This window comes from Gobio gobio (genome assembly GCF_949357685.1).
Source record: "Gobio gobio genome assembly, chromosome: 1".
Lineage (NCBI taxonomy): Eukaryota > Metazoa > Chordata > Actinopteri > Cypriniformes > Gobionidae > Gobio > Gobio gobio.
In genome coordinates this window covers 29,702,060-29,719,755 of record NC_137097.1, presented here as the reverse complement: position 1 = coordinate 29,719,755, position 17,696 = coordinate 29,702,060, and the positions used below count along the sequence as shown (strand labels likewise).

The 17,696-nt window shown below is 39.7% G+C and overlaps 1 protein-coding gene across 2 annotated transcripts in view; it reads left to right on the top strand.

Annotated features, from left to right (window-relative positions):
- Window positions 1-16,945, top strand: part of cep112 (centrosomal protein 112) — a gene marked incomplete at its 3' end in the record, with an annotated part of 236,226 nt that extends 219,281 nt beyond the window's left edge. Inside the window, exons 25-27 of one of the 2 annotated variants that reach the window (XM_079815822.1) lie at window positions 9,574-9,675; window positions 13,940-14,004; window positions 16,698-16,945. In XM_079815822.1, the coding sequence (XP_079671948.1) occupies window positions 9,574-9,675; window positions 13,940-14,004; window positions 16,698-16,701 (171 nt within the window). Of the gene's footprint in view, window positions 1-9,573; window positions 9,676-13,939; window positions 14,009-16,697 lie in introns of those variants that run through there. The other variant, XM_079815823.1, reaches the window with a different exon arrangement.
- Between the last annotated feature and the right edge of the window lie 751 nt (window positions 16,946-17,696).

Genomic DNA, 17,696 nt, shown 5'->3' with positions numbered 1-17,696 from the left:
ATGTTCACATTTTGCAACAACACAAGCACTCGAGATATGCTATATAATATCGCACTATACGCAAGCTTTTGCAAGCCATTTTACTTCCGAAATGTTCTGTAATGCATATTTCTGAGTGAATCAGCATGTTCAGTGAGAAAAATTAGCTGAATTAGCTGTTCTTTTCCACATAACATCAATTCATACCCCTATAAAGGACAAAATAGACCACAAAAGCTTGACAAACATGGTCACTAAGCAGTGTTGTTGCATGGAAAAGTGCAGCATGAACAACCTCTTCCCAACTTTGATATGAGGGTGACATAATGAGCTGTGTCTAGGGTCAGTTTTGATTTCATTTTGACTTTTAGACGAGACCTCCACTTTGGAATGCGATCGCCCAACCCAGACCACCTTAAGAGATGGAGCGCATGCAAAGAACATCTACTCCCACCTCATAAACCCTCACATCACTCCACAACACTGCGAATGTGTTCGTGAGAGAGGAAGGTATATGTGGAAATAAAGGCTGAGAGGCCTGCTCTCTTTTCAGTGCAGTGATATTGCCCCAGTTTATCTTCCAAGACATGTCTTTGTAATGCAATCCTCGGCATGCAAAAACAGCCCTCTTTTTGCCCAGACTTCAAACAGATGTTCCTTGCTCGGTTGCTCCGGGCCCCTCCACGCCTGCTTGGCATGAAATGTCGGCATGGCAGCGGTGTGTTTCTGCGCAGTCTCGCTGGCACGCAGGATGAGACGATTACAGACACAAAGCCTTCGAAACAGTTAAGTTACGAAGTCCTCCGAGAGGTTTCCTCCTGAGGCGCAGCAAGGTGTTATTTTCATATTAGGATGGATTTGACATGTTAGTTAAACAAGAGCTATTCGCTGCATGCTAAGTGTGCTGACGACTGCAGTGCCGGCATTGAGTCTTAATCTACCGAATCTCCCTTCTCTGCTGGTGAGGGTGAAGCCGAGCTTTTGATGCAAGCATGGGATTTCAGTGATGTCAGCGAGGATGAATCTAACACTCCCGAAGCTTTCAAATCTTGACTCGCTTTGCCAAATGTACAGTATGCCATTTCTCTATCACCAAACGGATTGCAAAAATGATTGGCCCTTTTCAAATTACTGGAAGAAGCTCATCATAGTTGTCGTCAAAAACTACAACAAAATTGCATTCCCATTTGCTCCAATAGCAAAAGAAAAAGAATCCACAAATATAGTGTTTCTATGACTTTAAAAAAGAGGAAAACAATATAGCGAGATTGATTACGTTGGTCAGAAGAGAGAAAGATTTTGTCTTCCCTCCTTCCATGCAACCACCAGTGCTGGGGAGATCACTTACAAATTGTAGTCCGTTACTGATTGCAAATTGCATTACGAAAATTGTAGTTAGTAACATAATCTATTACAATACGCATTTTAGGTAATATAATATGACTACTTTTTGATACTTTCGACTCGTTTATCGAGTTCATTTGAAAATAATCTTGATATAAAAGTACAGAAAATAATTAACAAGCAAGAACATATATTCCATTCTTTGTGATTAACTACATGATTTGCATGAAAAATGACATTACGGGTTTCTTAATCTAAGGTTCTTGAAGGAACTGCAGGGGTTTCATAATTTGATAAATCATACAAATATGAAGTTAAAGCAAATCAAAATTAAACTCTTACTAAAAAATGAAACGTTTTATTTGTTTACCTGCAGCTCAGGTGAACGTTAACCGACATCTCTGAACCACCAAGAAAATGCTAAATTATTTATTATAATTTAAGACTTAATTATTGAGAAATTTTAAATCTCAGGGAGTTCCTCGAGTAAATATATTAGGTCAAAGAGGTTCGGCTGACTAAAAAGTGTGAGAATTTTTTGGGGAAAAATTGAGAATACATTTAAATATGGAATGACGTAAATGTGTGCATTTAAAAAAAAAAAAATTAAAGGAGAATCAATGATTTGTGAATAATTTACTGCCATTGTGGGAATAATATGTAATCAATAAAATGCAACTGTAGTCTATTAAAATATTTTAAAATGTAATGTAATCTAATGATAAGTACTAGGGTAAAGGTAAAGGGCCCCATTTTAACAATCTGAGCGCATGGCGCAGGTGCACTAACGACGTGTCCGAATCCACTTTTGCTAGTTTAACAATTGAAAAAAAAACGGTCGGTGCACCAGACCATGATCCAAAAGGGTTAGTCTGCCTGGTCTCTTAATGAGTCATGGGTGTGTTTTGGGCGTAACGTGCAATAAACTAATCAGAGTCTCATCTCCAATTCCCTTTAAAAGCCAGTTGCGCTCGCACCATGGAGGATTCTCTATTTACATGGAGGAAAGACTGAACGCTTCTCCAGAAAGGAATCCTTTTATTTTCAATATTTAAAATGTGTGTGTGCTTCTGCGTGTCCCTGTGTGTGTAATAAGCAGAGTGTACACACGTTGTGCACCGTCTATAGGCTCTATTACTAAGACACCCTTTAAATAGCACAAAAATATTGCGCTATTGACTTTAGAGCAGGTTTGTCTTGGTCAATGGCGCAGTCGTTTTCAGTTCCTCAAAAATAGAAATGCTCCAACAATGCTCCTGAACACACCTGGTTTTCAGACCAGACGCCCATGGGTGAACAGACGCCAGTGCATTTGATATTTAAACAACGTGGAGCTGGATGTGAAAATGATAACTGCGTCGGGCTGAAACTATCAAAAAACACTTGCGTCACGCCTGGCGTAGCATTGCACCAGGTGTATGATAGGGACCTAATGTAATCAGTTACTAACCAGCAATGGCAACAACATTAACACTAATGCTAACACTTTTAACGCTTGCTGTCAGGATAATCCTTTATGCAAAATGGAAATACCATTTTAGTTGGTTTATAATGTAGGTTGTAGGTTTGTTTATGATGTAGGTTTATGATTTAGTTTACAGCTCTTAATATAAAGCACATCTCATCTTAAAGACAACTTGGATTGTGCGCTTATCCAGCAGCGGCAGCTCACTCTGTGTCCTTAGTTATTTTTCAGATGTGTCCGCAACATCAAAGTATAGTGATATAAATGATATTGTCCCATCCTAGAGGAAAACTCAGGGTATGAAATTACATTCTGCATGTGCCGTGGTTAAAGCTACACTGTATTCGTTTGGTACGCATGCACACCGAACCATAAGAACCATACAGAAAATGTTCGGTACAAATACGTGCACCATAACATCCCAAATGTCAAGCAAAAAAGAAACCCTCTAAGGACAGACCCAATCAATTCCCATTGAGTACCCTAATTTTTTCTTTTCTTTTCTTTTTTGATGAATAAAATGAGTTGCAAATGCTTTTTCTTGTTGACTTTAATACTGTATTGCATAAACAAATTCAATGAATGTACTACATACCAGTATAGTTAGTATTATTTTTTTACAGTGACAGGGACATTAGATTTGGCTTATGTTTCCACAAAAAGCACGCCTGAACCTTAGATCTGTTCCACTTCAGTGCCAACGCACCGTAGAGAAAGTGCCGTCATTTTCCATTAGCTTCCCATTACGGCACCGGTGCTTCTGCGGAGCCCCGCTCCACTGGAGAGGCACTTCATAAATCATACTTCTGCCTCATAACTTCATAAAGAGTCTCCTCCAACCTCTAATTTCTGCTCACATCGCTCCCAGCCTCTTGAAAACGCTCCTTTTCAGTTTGCGTGCTCTTCAGAGAGCTTCATATTGAACCGGTGCTCTTGACTCCAGAACCGCCAATTTTGAGACGCAAAACTTTGTGAGTGGTGCCGGTTTTTGATGTACCCTTGTGAATCTGACAATGTTTTTGTCACTTTGCTGGGTTTTTTTTTTATGCTTGTGCACTCTTTCCCTCCTCTCCACCCCTTCATTAGCATACATCAAGCTCCTGACGACATGACAAACTTTATTTGAACATTCAAAGTGCCGAGGTCTTGCTGCTTTCAGCTGGCAGCTGTCAAAAACCCCAGCTAGTGACACATCCTGCGTCGTGTAAAGTCAAATGCAGGCACAATCTAAAGACTATATATAGATGAAATAGTGTCATTTTAAGTGAGAATGCTGCGGAAAAGAGACTGCTGCTCAGTCTTCAAAATAGAGATTGGTTTATTAAACAACAAAGAACACCTTTTAAAAAAAGGAAATGAAGATGAAATCGTTCACTAGTCATATTGTTCAGCTGTGAAATCTGGAAGCTTTTATATGCGGTTCATTAGTTGATGGAAGAAGATCAAAAATAAAGCACAAATCCTTATCCTCAAAGTGACCCGGTGTTTCAGCTGTGATTTTAAGGACCTGTCAGAATTTATTGCAAAACAAAACCTGTATAAATTCCGAATGATTATGTCCCTGGGAATATACTGAGTGTCTTTGTACTTCATGCCACAGTCGCGAATGTTTAAAGGGATAGTATACTCAAAAATAATATGTTTTGTGAAATACAATGACAGTCAACCATGTTGTTTTGAACCCCACTGACTCTCATTGTTTAAGCATTTCTTCAGAATATCTTCTCTTGTGCTCCGCTGAAGAAAGAAAATCCTACAGGTTGGACAGAATTTTCATTTTTTCATTCTCTTTAACACTTATCTAATGGACATTGATGTTTCTTTTTTATTTATCTTTACGTCTGTGACTTTTAAATATATAGTGTTTTATATATTTAATATATAGACGAGCTCCTTCTTTTGATCAGTGATCTGAACAGCTCTACCAGTTGAGCTACAGGAACCTCAGGAACGGTTGAGGTCACATCAAAACTTTCCTTCCAAAGAAGGTATTCTTCTAGTGATGAATCAACTGGTATTGATAAGATTTTTTCTAAATTAAGAGGTTAATAAATGCATGTATCTAATGCATGTATGAATATACACCAAGTGTATAACACTTATTATCTCTTCATCACGGCACCTGTTAGTGGGTGGGATATATTAGGCAGCAAGTGAACATTTTGTCCTCAAAGTTGATGTGTAGAAGCAGGAAAAATGGGCAAGTGTAAGGATTTGAATGAGTTTGACAAGGGCCAAACTGTGATGGCTAGACGACTGGGTCAGATCATCTTCAAAACTGCAGCTCTTGTGGGGTGTTCCCAGTCTGCAGTGGTCAGATCTATCAAAAGTGCTCCAAGGAAGGAACAGTGGTGAACCAGCGACAGGGTCATGGGCGGCCAAGGCTCATTGATGCACGTGGGGAGCGAAGGCTGGCCCGTGTGGTCCGATCAAACAGACGAGCTACTGTAGCTCAAATTGCTCAAGAAGTTAATGCTGGTTCTGATAGAAAGGTGTCAGAATACACAGTGCATCACAGTTTGTTGTGTATGGGGCTGCATAGCCGCAGACCAGCCCATGCTGACTCCTGTACTTTTGATTTGTAGATTTACTAAACTGCGCTGTGGTGCAAGCTGTTAGTAAATCTAGCTTGTAGTTGTTTTAGTGCAAATACATTAGTAAATCTCACTTTGCAGTAGTTTTGATTAGAATACATCACATAACAACACACATTCAGGTGGTTGCATGCAGTTTAGCCACAAAAGCTGAAATATTTCAACATACCCAAAGCTCAAATCGGATCCAAAGAATTTGCATATAGCCTGAACTCCACGTAACTCCTGTACTACTCTCCATTGGAAATGAATAACTTCAGCTCTGTCGTTTGTCAGACATGGTATCAAGGCGGCTTTTCTGTCAGCTTTCTGTAGCACAGGTGTCAGGACTTTCTGCAAAAGCATCCTGACACGATATGAAAACTGGTATTGCTAAACAAACCAGACATATAAAATAAATACTTCTGGCTTTTTTTTTCTTGTTTTCCATATATAGTAGGGGTGTAAGAGTACACAGAAGTCACGATTCGATACGCACCTTGGTTTTGGGATCACAGTTCGATATGAGTTCGAAAAAAGCAACAAATCCCCATTGCTAGGTTTCTTTTCATTTATTTTGAACTGACAGTGGTGCAAATTACAATTTATTTGAGGCATTTAGTCCTCTAGTTGGTGCAGTACAGCCTCCTTAAGTGTATTAAGCACTAAGCAGCACTCTTTCCATAGATTTATTTTGTAGGGCTAATAAAAAAAGTTACTTGGTCACAATCAGCTACTAAACTGAAGAGCAATAAATAGAACAGATACTATACTAGTGCAGATACTAGTTTTCTTTGTGGTGAAAGTTCATTAACACGCGGTAACAATGGCGAATGCACAAAGTTCAATATTACGCTTTTTCAAGAAATCACAGAAAGATTAGCGAGAAGGAACAAAAGAGCCAACGACATCTGAGTGTACTTCACTTTTCCATGAGGAGACAGTGAGTGAAGCGGCACCTGCGGCTTCCCATTTCCAGGACACGCATATTTCATCACTGGACTTTAGTGAGACTTCCACGACAAATGGGCACAATGCCATATCATGTTGTCTCATTACAACAGTGGAAAAAACTTAAAATGGTCCGTCATTTATGGTCATACAGACACAATAAAACAAAACATTCTGCTTTTGTATAAGAAAGAAAACAAACAGGATGCCACTTTCTGCCGCCCGGGCGGTGGCTACTAGCAAGCTCTTGCCATCTGAACTCTTGTTTTGGGTTGGTGCATAGATCGTCTCTTCTTCTTCTGCTCTTTTTCCTGTTGTGGCGGTTAGCAAACAGCGCTACATTATCGCACATGCACCCTTCTGGACTGGAATGTCTGCGACTGACTGTATTTGTCGTCTGACATGTACCGTTACATCCCTATTATATAGTTAATAAGAATACTTCTTGCTTGCTAATTGACGGCAGTTTGTGAGCTACCTTGCATTTGTTTAACACATAAATATAATTAAATAATTCATTTGAATTGCTTTTTTTTCACCCTGGGAAATGAATGATATTACATCTATCCAGTTAATCAATAATTCAATAAATAAATAGTAATCCGAATTATTTTAATAAACAGATTAATTATAAACAATATTCAGGGAAGACAATTAGCCTATAAGGGCTAATTAGGGAACCGGATAATAGATATGGGCTTCTTGGAGTCTATAGGGCCTAAATAAGTCTTAAGGTTCTCATGTGCAAAATCCACTGGCCTTTTCTTCAGGAAATATTTCAATTAAAAGTAAAGACTCCTCACAGAGCTGCTGTTATAAATGAAGGCCAAACCTCTTCTAATCACTGACACTTTGCCAAAGGTGAGCGTTCAGCTATTGAAGGGTCCTCCACAATCTAATGCATTAACACCAGTACTAGTAAACCCTCTATCAACCCATTCTTACAAGTCAATTTAGCCATGGTGCTGTTAGCATTCAGCTGCCAAGAGCCGCCTTTCCCTTGCACAGTTTTGGCTCATCTCGTGCTGAATACGGTTGCGCAAAGAAAGCTGTACGTAACAGGCTATTAGCCAGACACAGCGCACCATGATGGCTCCTATTCTTAAGAAGCTGTCTAGCTCTATATGAAATCCACTCCCCCTGTTTCCTTTCCCTCATAGATGCCTTTACCTCCCACTCTCTGAGGCAAACATTCATGGCATGTCGACTTCAATTACACGTGGGCCTCCCGATACAGTACGCAGGGCTGCGTCTGCTGTAATGTGCACTAGCTGTGTTGCATGGAATGTGTATGATGAAGAGGGTAATTGAGATAAAGTCTTTGGGTTTGGAAGCTAGTGTAGAGCAATGCAACATGCTGTTTTGAGTCCAGCATCAACCCCTAGATCTCAAGAGCCCTTGGACCAAATACGGTCAGCTAAGAGACACTCAGAGTTGTCCCAATAGCCAGTACTACAGTTCATATGGGTTAAATTCACTCAGACATAAGAAATAAGTAAATGGATTGATGCGTCAAATGTAGAGGAGGGCAGGAAATGGGGATAATTGGCTAAGTGGCAAAGGCCTGGTCTACAGCTCACTGTGGGACAAAAAAAGAACAGAGATATGTTCAGATCATGTATACTCTTCCTCTTTGAAGTGGCTTCCAATCCTTTCATTGTACCCTGAAAGATTAATTATAGAAAGCCAGAACAATCAGTTAAATCCACAACAGGAAAATTATTTTAGGAAAGGCAATCATCTTTCTTGTTGCGCTTCTGTTCCCTCAAACAAGGCGAATATTAAGATGTTTTTAACTTAATATGGTGGACAGAGCCTGGCAAAGACCTCAGCAGATCAAAGCCAGAGGAGCAAGAGTTGGAGTCAAGACCCAGATCCCTTAAGACCTAAACCTAGACCAATACCAGACCCCTTAAGACCAAGACTAGAAATCGTCTTACATTCTCACATTCACTAAACTTGGCATCAAGATAGACCAGCATAGACTAGCCCAACATTACAATACAAAACTACAGAGTATTTTATGTGCACATTGTAAAATGTAAAATGAGGCTGCATCATAATAATTGTAACTTTAAGGCCGTGTGTCCACCAAAGCGTTTTTTTTTTTACACGGCTGGCATATTTTTGTAATTGTTTTCAATGCTGAACGCTCAGCGCTTGAGCGTGAAATAGACGCTCAGCATCTCGTTACGCTCAGGCCGTTTTAAATATGTGGCGCTCTTTTGCCCTTCATGACAACTGTGAGGGGGGTGAATTTTTTCATAACTCATTCGTTTACATTATATAAAGCCTTAAAGTTCTGCATAATTAAGGGCGTGGCCACTTGAGTGACAGGTGGATTGTCATTTGTCTGCTGTCTGTTAGTCTTCACGTCACCTCAGCTCCACCCACATCCCGCCTCTTTGCCCATTTCCAGTTATCCGGGAGTGACACTCAGGGGACACGCTGTCAAGATGGCGACGGCCAACTTTTAGGTTTCAAAAGCGGTCTTCAGAAACCTACGGGTGACGTCACAGACACTACGTCCATATTGTTTTATAGTCTATGAGTAAAATGCAGCGCTCATCACTGTCACTTTTTACCCAGCCGTCCAATCACAGTGCAGGAGGGGCGGGCCAAATACAAGACCGACCAACCGCCACATTCTGCTTGTACAACGTCAACAGACGACAGCAACAAGCATAATAAAGGAACAAAATAATTTAAAACAAGAGGCAGAGCAAATACTTCACATTGTATCTCCATTTTTATATAGAAACAAACTTTCTGTGAAATGAGATACTAGTAACACTTCCGGGGATATTCCGTATCATAGCAAGCAAAGCGTCTCAACTGAAGGCTAAAAATGCTTTGGTGGACACACAGCCTTAGTCTAAAACCATGTCCTAACTAGACACTATGACAATACACGACAAGCGACAGGGGATTGTATTTTGGAAACTCCGCCCACATGCTCTTCTGATTGGCTATCATATACACAGTCATTTATATCGATTTGGTTCAGTACAGATACATGCACAATTGCAGCACTAACCATGGTACAGTACTACACTCTCTACATGAGAGTGTGTGTGTGAGGAGGATACCTAACCAAACTTGCCTATGTTCATACAACATACATGTGTATAGTTTTTACTTGTCTTCATTTGCGGTAGTCTTGCCACAGCTATAGTTTACTGACGACTGACCAGTGTTTAACAGCCTGATGGAGCCGTTATTACTGGGCATTTTAAACTCTTCCCATCTCTTCTCTTGTAGATCACACATGTCCGTCAGGAGTGTGAGTTGAAGATCAAAGGCCTGATGCCTGCAGAGCTGCAGCAGGAGCTGGAGGACACCATCACCTCGCTTAAGTCACAGGTGATCAAACAAATACACACGCCACAAGAGCTCCCACTGGACACACACGCACAAATAGGCAGGTCCAAAAAACCACCAACACAGACACATCTGGACATCGCATAGTTTCATATACATGAACTCGATCTCAACCGATTCATAAACACACCTGGATCTCTTATATATAGACAGGATGATGTGCATTATAACATGGATAATTCCTGGATTCCTGGATGATAATTCTGCTTCCTGCAAACAGTCCGGGGAAAACAGCTTGATAGCCTGAGTAGTACATCACAAATTATCGCAAAATAAACCCAGATGGTTTGATTGGCGTGTGAAGCGGTGGAGTTTATTTTGTGGTAATGACCAACTGGATGAACATTATCATCATTTACTCACCCTCAAGTTATTCTAAACCTATATCAATTTATTTCTTGTGCTGAACATAAAGGATGATATTTTGAAGAATGTTGGTAACCAAACAGTTGAGTGGCACCATTGACTTCCATAGTATTTTTCCCCGTACTATGGTAGTCAATGGGGACCAGCAATTGTTTGGTTACCGACATTCTTCAAAATTTCTTCAATATGTTCAACAGAAGAAAGAACTTCATGCAGGTTTGGAACAAGAAGTTAATTATTTCATACAATGAAATAAGAACTATGTGACTGACCATTCATCCCTGTTTCCCTGCCTATGGCCTGAGACACTGGGATAGGCTCCACCATTCCCACGACCCTACATAGGAGGGTTAGCGAATGGATGAAAGAGCAGGACTAAAATATCACTGCAAGTCTCCTCATTGGCTGTCAGTTCCTTCTAACTGCATGCAAAACTCAAAAGCCAATGCATCACATTCAACACATCATCAAACAGCTCACCCAAGCCTGGCTACAATTAACTAATTCTGGCCACACAACTCTCCCTTTTCTCCACATGAAGAGTCCATGTTTTGTCCAGATCATGGAACTTCTGATCTTTATTCCTCAGTGGTGGAACCAACTCCCAACAGCTATGAGAACAACTAACACCCCAACCACATCCAAACAAAGCTTGAAGACTCAGCTACACTAGACCTCACACACTAAAAACATAAATCGCTGAAAAAAAACCCAACTTAGGCTCCTTGAAAATACATTACATTTTACATTACATACAGTAAAACAACAACAACTTTTGCTCTTTTTTACCCAAATTATGATTATAATTTATTAAAACAATTGGCTTTTAAAGGGAATGGGAGATGAGACTCTGATTGGTTTATTGCACATTATGCCCAAAACACCCATGACTCATTTAAGGATTAGTTCACTTCAAAATTATAATTTAGTTTGTTAGACTTCCATGGCAACCAAAATGTTGAAGGTCCAAATCAATGTAGTTTCACAGTGCTTCAGAGGCTCTGCGCGATCCCAGGCGAGGAATAGGGTCTTATCTAGCCAAACCATCTGCCATTATCTTTAAAAAAAAAAAAAAAATGAATATATATTAATTAAAAAAATTTGGACCTTCAACATTTTGGATGGGGGTGAGTAAAAAATCAGGAAATTTTCATTTTGAAGTGAACTAATCCTTTAAGAGACTAGGCACAACCCTTTTGGACCATGCGCCTGGCGCGCCAACCGTTTTTTTGTCTTTAAACTAGCAAAAGTGGATTCGGCCACGTCCTAAGTGCACCTGTGCCATGAGCTTCAGACCATGCGCTCAGATCGGTAAAATAGTGCTGAGTAATAAGAATGTGATGTTTTTTGCAGTCACGTTTAACTGTTTCTGAGAAAATGTAGTACTCAAAATATCCCCAAAACGACATATTGCAGGTTTTGCAAAAATGTAGCCAGAGCCGTCTATTTCCAATGAACCTGGATTGGAAAAACAGTAAGACGTTTTTGGTTGAGATCTATTGTCTCTGACATTGTTTAGAGCTTGCTCTTTGATATTAAGGTTTACTTTAATTGTTCTGTATGTCATGATGAGCAAATTTACAGACCTGTTCCACTGTTTTACTTTAAATGACATTGATTGTTACTAACTTGTGCTTTAAAGTCATTCATTCATAAGGACCAGCCGTTGTTAATGTACAGAATGCATTTTACAGTCCTGTGGCTCTGCAAATGTGATCAGTCCTCTTCAGTACATTTGGTGTCTTGTATGCGATCGCAGCATCATGCTTCCTGTCCCTCAGCTAATAATGCCGAGCAGTCAGACCTCACATCTTTGAACTCAAGTGGCTCTTGTTTATTTGATTTCTTGGGAAGGGGAGGGGGTAACAAGTGCTGCGAGTTCCTCCATAGACATGGATCTAATTTGGCCACGGGGCTTTGAAGTCTCCGGTCCAGTTCATCTGCTTATGTGCAATTACACCCGCCAACCACATTAATACAGGCTTCAAGGGCTCCGGCCAGGGTCTTATTAGTTACAGTCGGTCTTGTTCTACACGAGTCTGTGGCAAGAGTATTTTTGTTAAACATTTCGAATCTAAACAATAGCTCCTTTTTGTCAGGCATGGTCCGGGGCCCCTCAAACAACATTTCGAGATCACAGTTCAAAGACCCTGGCGCACGCCTCTGAATAGCTCTGACTAGATTCTTTTGGAATCGCAGCCACAGCTCTGTGATCTGATATGTTTATGCGTTGTAATTGGTGACCAGCGTGGCCTCCAGTGTCCTTGAATATTTCGAGCATTGCACATTGCAGTGCATTATTTTAACAAAACCAGCGGCAGTTGAGGAATCTAACCATAGTCATTCTTTTCAGAATCAGAGGCATGCATTTGCAAGGATGGTAACATTAGATTTGCTTTGAGGTTTGCTCTGTGTATCTTTGTTTCCTGGAAAATGTTCGCAGAACAATGTACATTCTTTTCAGGCTCATACAAAAAAAAATTAAAGAAAGACAGAATTCACAAAGTGCATTCCTTTAAGAGGAAATAAAAAATGATTTTGCTCACTTTGCTGTAGTTGCATAATGTAAATACATTTGTGTTACACACTATAGTTACAAGGTCAAAGTAACTGTTAGACATTATAGTGGTCTTCCAGAGAACTAGGAGCTTGGCCCATAATGAACTGAGATTGCTTAAACATGACCCTAATGTAAATGGTTTTGTTGTAAATGATTTTGTTGTCATTGCATGGGAAAAATAGCCATTTCAAGTGATGAAACCTGTGTAAGTGGTTCCTAATATAATAAACATACACTACATTTTCCAAAATGTCTTGGTTTGCTGAAGCATTAAGAGTTCCTTTCACTGAAACTAATGGGCCAAGCCCAACCCCTGAAAAACAACCCCATACCATAATCCCCCCTCCACCAAACTTTGGCACAATGCAGTCAGGCAAGTGCTGTTCTCCTGGCAACCGCCAAACCCAGACTCGTCCATGGGATTGTCAGACAGAGAAGCGTGATTGGTCACTCCAGAGAACACATCTCCACTGCTCTAGAGTCCAGTGCCCATTCCATGAAGCTCTCTACGCACTGTTCTTGAGCTAATCTGAAGGCCACATGAAGTTTGGAAAGTTGGTGTCTTCTGCGCACTGTGTGCCTCAGCATGTGCTGACCCTGCTCTGTGATTTTACGTGGCCTACCACTTCGTGGCTGAGTTGCTGTTGTTCCCAATTGCTTCCACTTTGTTATAATACCACTAACAGTTGACTGTGGAACATTTAGTAGTGAGGAAATTTTACGAATGGACTTATTGCACAGGTGGCAACCTATCACAGTACCACGCTTGAATTCACTGAGCTCCTGAGAGCGACCCATTCTTTCACAAATGTTTGTAGAAGCGTCTGCATGCCTAGTGCTTGATGTTATACACCTGTGGCCATGGAAGTTATTGAACACCTGAATTCAATGATTTAGAGGGGTGTCCCAATACTTTTGGCAATATAGTGTACATTGTAAAAAAAAATAGTTATAAATATAAAACAGTTTATTTTAAGTATTTGTGGTAATGAGTTTTATATGAAAATACTATTTTATTCTTTCTACTTCAAACCTTCACATTGCATACATATGTTAATACTTATTTGTGAAATTTACTAGCAATTTCTGAGTTAAAATTGGGTTCCATTTTATTTTAAAGTGTCCTCGAATAATATTAATTAACAGCATGTACGGTTAGGGATTGATTTAGGGTTAGTTGCATGTAGTTATGCATAATTTACTGTTATTACTAGAGGTACATGTAACAAAGACACTGTAAAATGAAATGTTACCATTAATTAAATCCCACACCAATATTTTTCCCATGTACCACTAAGCTTGAGCTGTGTTTGTCTGCAGGTCAGCTTCCTGCAGAAGAGAGCGTCAGTCTTACAGGAGCAACTAGATGCTGGCCACATCAGGAGGTGAGGGCCTGGACATTTATCCACATTCATTCAACTGTGTCAGCTGTGTTTTGTCTGTTTATATATATAAACCTGGCCAGAATGATTGTGACAGTGTTTCCACCCCGTTTGCTTTTGCGTTTGGGTATGGTACAATTACTGATACACAAAGGGTCCAATCGCAGTTTGTTTTTACGTGCTGTTAAGAGGTCATACAAAGTCAACATGTGCAACTTGATGCCAAGATGTTGCCTAACTGGAGCTCGTGATGTACACAAGTGCTGTCCAGTTTCATGATCAGCGTGCATCGGACGGTCAGTGACCAAACTTTCATAAGAAAGAACCGCAGGTGTTGATTGGCCCTCTTAATCAGAGTGGAATAAACAAACCATGTCAGATGTCTTTCACTTTAATTGTTCAGTGTTTTTACCGCTGGGACAGCCTGAGAAAGAGCAGCAATTCTAGACTGGTTTCTGTCTATCAGAGGCCATGATCACACCTGGTATTAACATCCGTCTCGGCTAAATACAGGTGTAAGTCCAAAACATGTTAAAATTTCCCTATATCCTTGGTTTGGTCATTTTTTCCCACTTTGTTTCTTGTGTTGCACTCACAGTGCACATGTAGTGAATAATGTATCTAGTGATGAAATCAAGACTGAAAGTGGTTGTCTCGCCTGAGCACTTGTGATCGGACCGCCCGAGGGTTGCCACTCAATGCTAGCTACAAACAGGGCCTTTGTGTGTTGCACTGACCTGAGGACAGTTACAGGCCTCACTGATGCAGTACTGATGCCGTCAGATCCTTCTGGGAAGTTACTATTGAAAAGTTCAGAATGAATGTGTGTTCAAGTGATTTTGAGCAGAATAAAATAGACATGCTGGACGATTTCATATTTCTCTCTCTCTCTCTTTCACTTAGCATAGCCAAGTTTCCATCCACTTTTGTGCACTGTTAGCGGCAAAGTGAAAATGTGTAATAAAAAAAAGTTAAGAAATTTTGTTTCCGTACAATTGGCTTCTTCACGATAAAATAGCGTGCATAATGACATCATTCTTTAAAAATGTATTACTGCATAAGTTTTGGTGTGTCAAGAAAAAATCTGCTCTAGGGCCCTATCATAACTCGGCGCAATGTGACACCAGGTGCGACGCAAGTGTTTTCTGCTAGTTTCAGCCCGACGCAGTTATCATTTTCACGTCCAGCTCCACGTTGTTTAAATATCAAATGCACTGGAGCATCTGTTCACCCATGGGCGCCTGGTCTGAAAACCAGGTGTGTTCAGGAGCATTGTTGGAGCATTTCTATTTTGAGGAACTGAAAACGACTGCGCCATTGACCAACACAAACCTGCTCTAAAGACAATAGGGCAGTATTTTTAGTGTTATTTAAAGGGTGTGTTAGTAATATGAGCCTATAGGAGGACAAAACGCGTACACTCTGAATCTTACACACGCAGCAGCAAACACATTTTAAAATATTATATATCCTCTCTGGAGAAGTGTTCAGTCTTCACATGTAAATAGTGAATCCTCCATGGTGCGAGAAGAACGCAGGTGCACAAATGGCTTTTAAAGGGAATGGGAGATGAGACTCTGATTGTTTTTTTGCACATTACGCCCAAAACACACCCATGACTCATTAAGAGACGAGATACAACACTTTTAGACCATGTGACTGGTGCGGTGACTGTTTTTTCCGTCATTAAACTAGCAAAAGTGCACCTGCGCCATGTGCCTCAGATCGTGCTCTCAGATTGTTAAAATAGGGCCTCTAGAGTCGTTTCTGTTCCTAATTTTGTGTGTATAACAAATTCTGTATCTTTCATAAAATGAAGAGGGCAATGAGATTATTTAAATCGGACAGACTACTGCTTGGTAACTTTTTAAATAATTTAATTTGATTAAAATGTGAGTTATAAAATAATTCATTTTAAACAATATTTGGATGAATGTGCATCTTACTATGGCTGCTGACAAAAGCTGCCCTGAAATGACTTGGCCTATTCAACTGCAGGATGCAACTGGAAGTTCATGGGGGAATAATGTTCAGAAATTAAATTTAGTTACGCCATTTCCCTATGTATGAAGTCTTAATTACTGAGAAACAATCTCCATGAAGTCATTTAGACAACATTTATTTGTTTTAAAAAACCTTTTCTCAACAAAGAAGTGTTTCTGAACTTTAGGTATCAAAGTTTAGGTATCAACTAAAGTCGAAGGATAGTCAAGTCAGCTTTATTTCTGTAGGGCTTTATACCATACAGATTGTTTCAAAGCAGCTTTACAGTGATAACAGGAAAATGATACTTGAGAATGTTTAATATTTGGAAGAATGTTTGTAACCAAGCGGATCTCGGCAGCTTTTTTTCCCCACCATGGAAGTCAATGGCTGCCGAGATCCGCTTGGTTACAAACATGCTTCCAAATATCTTCCTTTGTGTTCAGCAGAAGAAAGAAATGTATACAGCTTTGGAACAACTTGAGCGTGACAGAATTTAAATTTTTGGGTGAACTATCCCTTTAATTTTTATCCACTTCTGCCATGATTCTTTAACTGGCATGCTTTCTTACATGAAAATGAGTTTGCGGTGCTTACATTTGATGTTTAAAATATTTAATGAACTAGTTAAAACCATGTTTCTTTTTATTTCTCATAATCACTACCCCTCTCTCTCTCTCTCTCTCTCTCTCTCTCTCTCTCTCACTATATAGGTAGGGGACGATATTAGGCCATTAATATGTCCTCATGCAAGGGAGCCGTCCTGATACACACCCATCCTCATCCTCAGGCTCACTTCACGCTGCATTCGTCCTATGTGCCAAATGTTTTTAGCCATATTTATGTACTAAGACATTGTAATTATTTGTATTTTTTGTTGTTGAATTCAGTTCTGTTCATCTGTGAAATACATCAGTTGTTTTTATTATTATCATTATTATTAAATGGTTTCTTAAATTTCAGACTTTGCATTGTTGTCATTTTCTTGTTCAGCCTTTGTTTAACTCTTAAATGCATGAATGTTTCGCCAACCATTCTTACATATTCAGGTCTTTAACGACCCGGATCTATATCTAACACGAATGGATCTCTAACTGCCGCATTAGTATAAAATTCTCTTGATATTTAATAACAATTACAAAAGAATAAAAGCATATTTCGTTACCTATTGGAGCTTGGAAGGGTTCTGTTTGAGCAGGTGTTTTATATCATCATCACTGTCCTCGTCAGAGCTCATTTCCCTGTACATTCAGCGTCTGGCTCATATTCACAATCTCAAACATATTTTCGAAACTATCATTTTCAACATCTTCAAAATCAATATTTTGATCGCTGACAGCTTCTTCACCAGATCGACCATCAAGTGACAGTGACACTCATTTGATCGCGTTCAGCAATTAATTACTGAGCCATTTTGGTTTTCTGTCTGCGGTGACTGAGTGAAACGTCATTTCATCATTGAATTTCAGACATCGCCACCTTGAGGAATAAAGGTGAACTGCACTTATTCAGTCGTCAAATATTCAATTATTGTTGTGCAGGAAAAAAAATACGTACACCGATACACCCGGGGGTCATTAGCGACCTTATACAAGTTTTACAAAAAAAGAATGGAAAAGCATTATTTTATTATTTTATTATTTTTTTCTTGTTATATTGTTCATAATAAATTGATTGAGGAATACTAAGAAGGTCGCTAAAGGCCTGAGTTA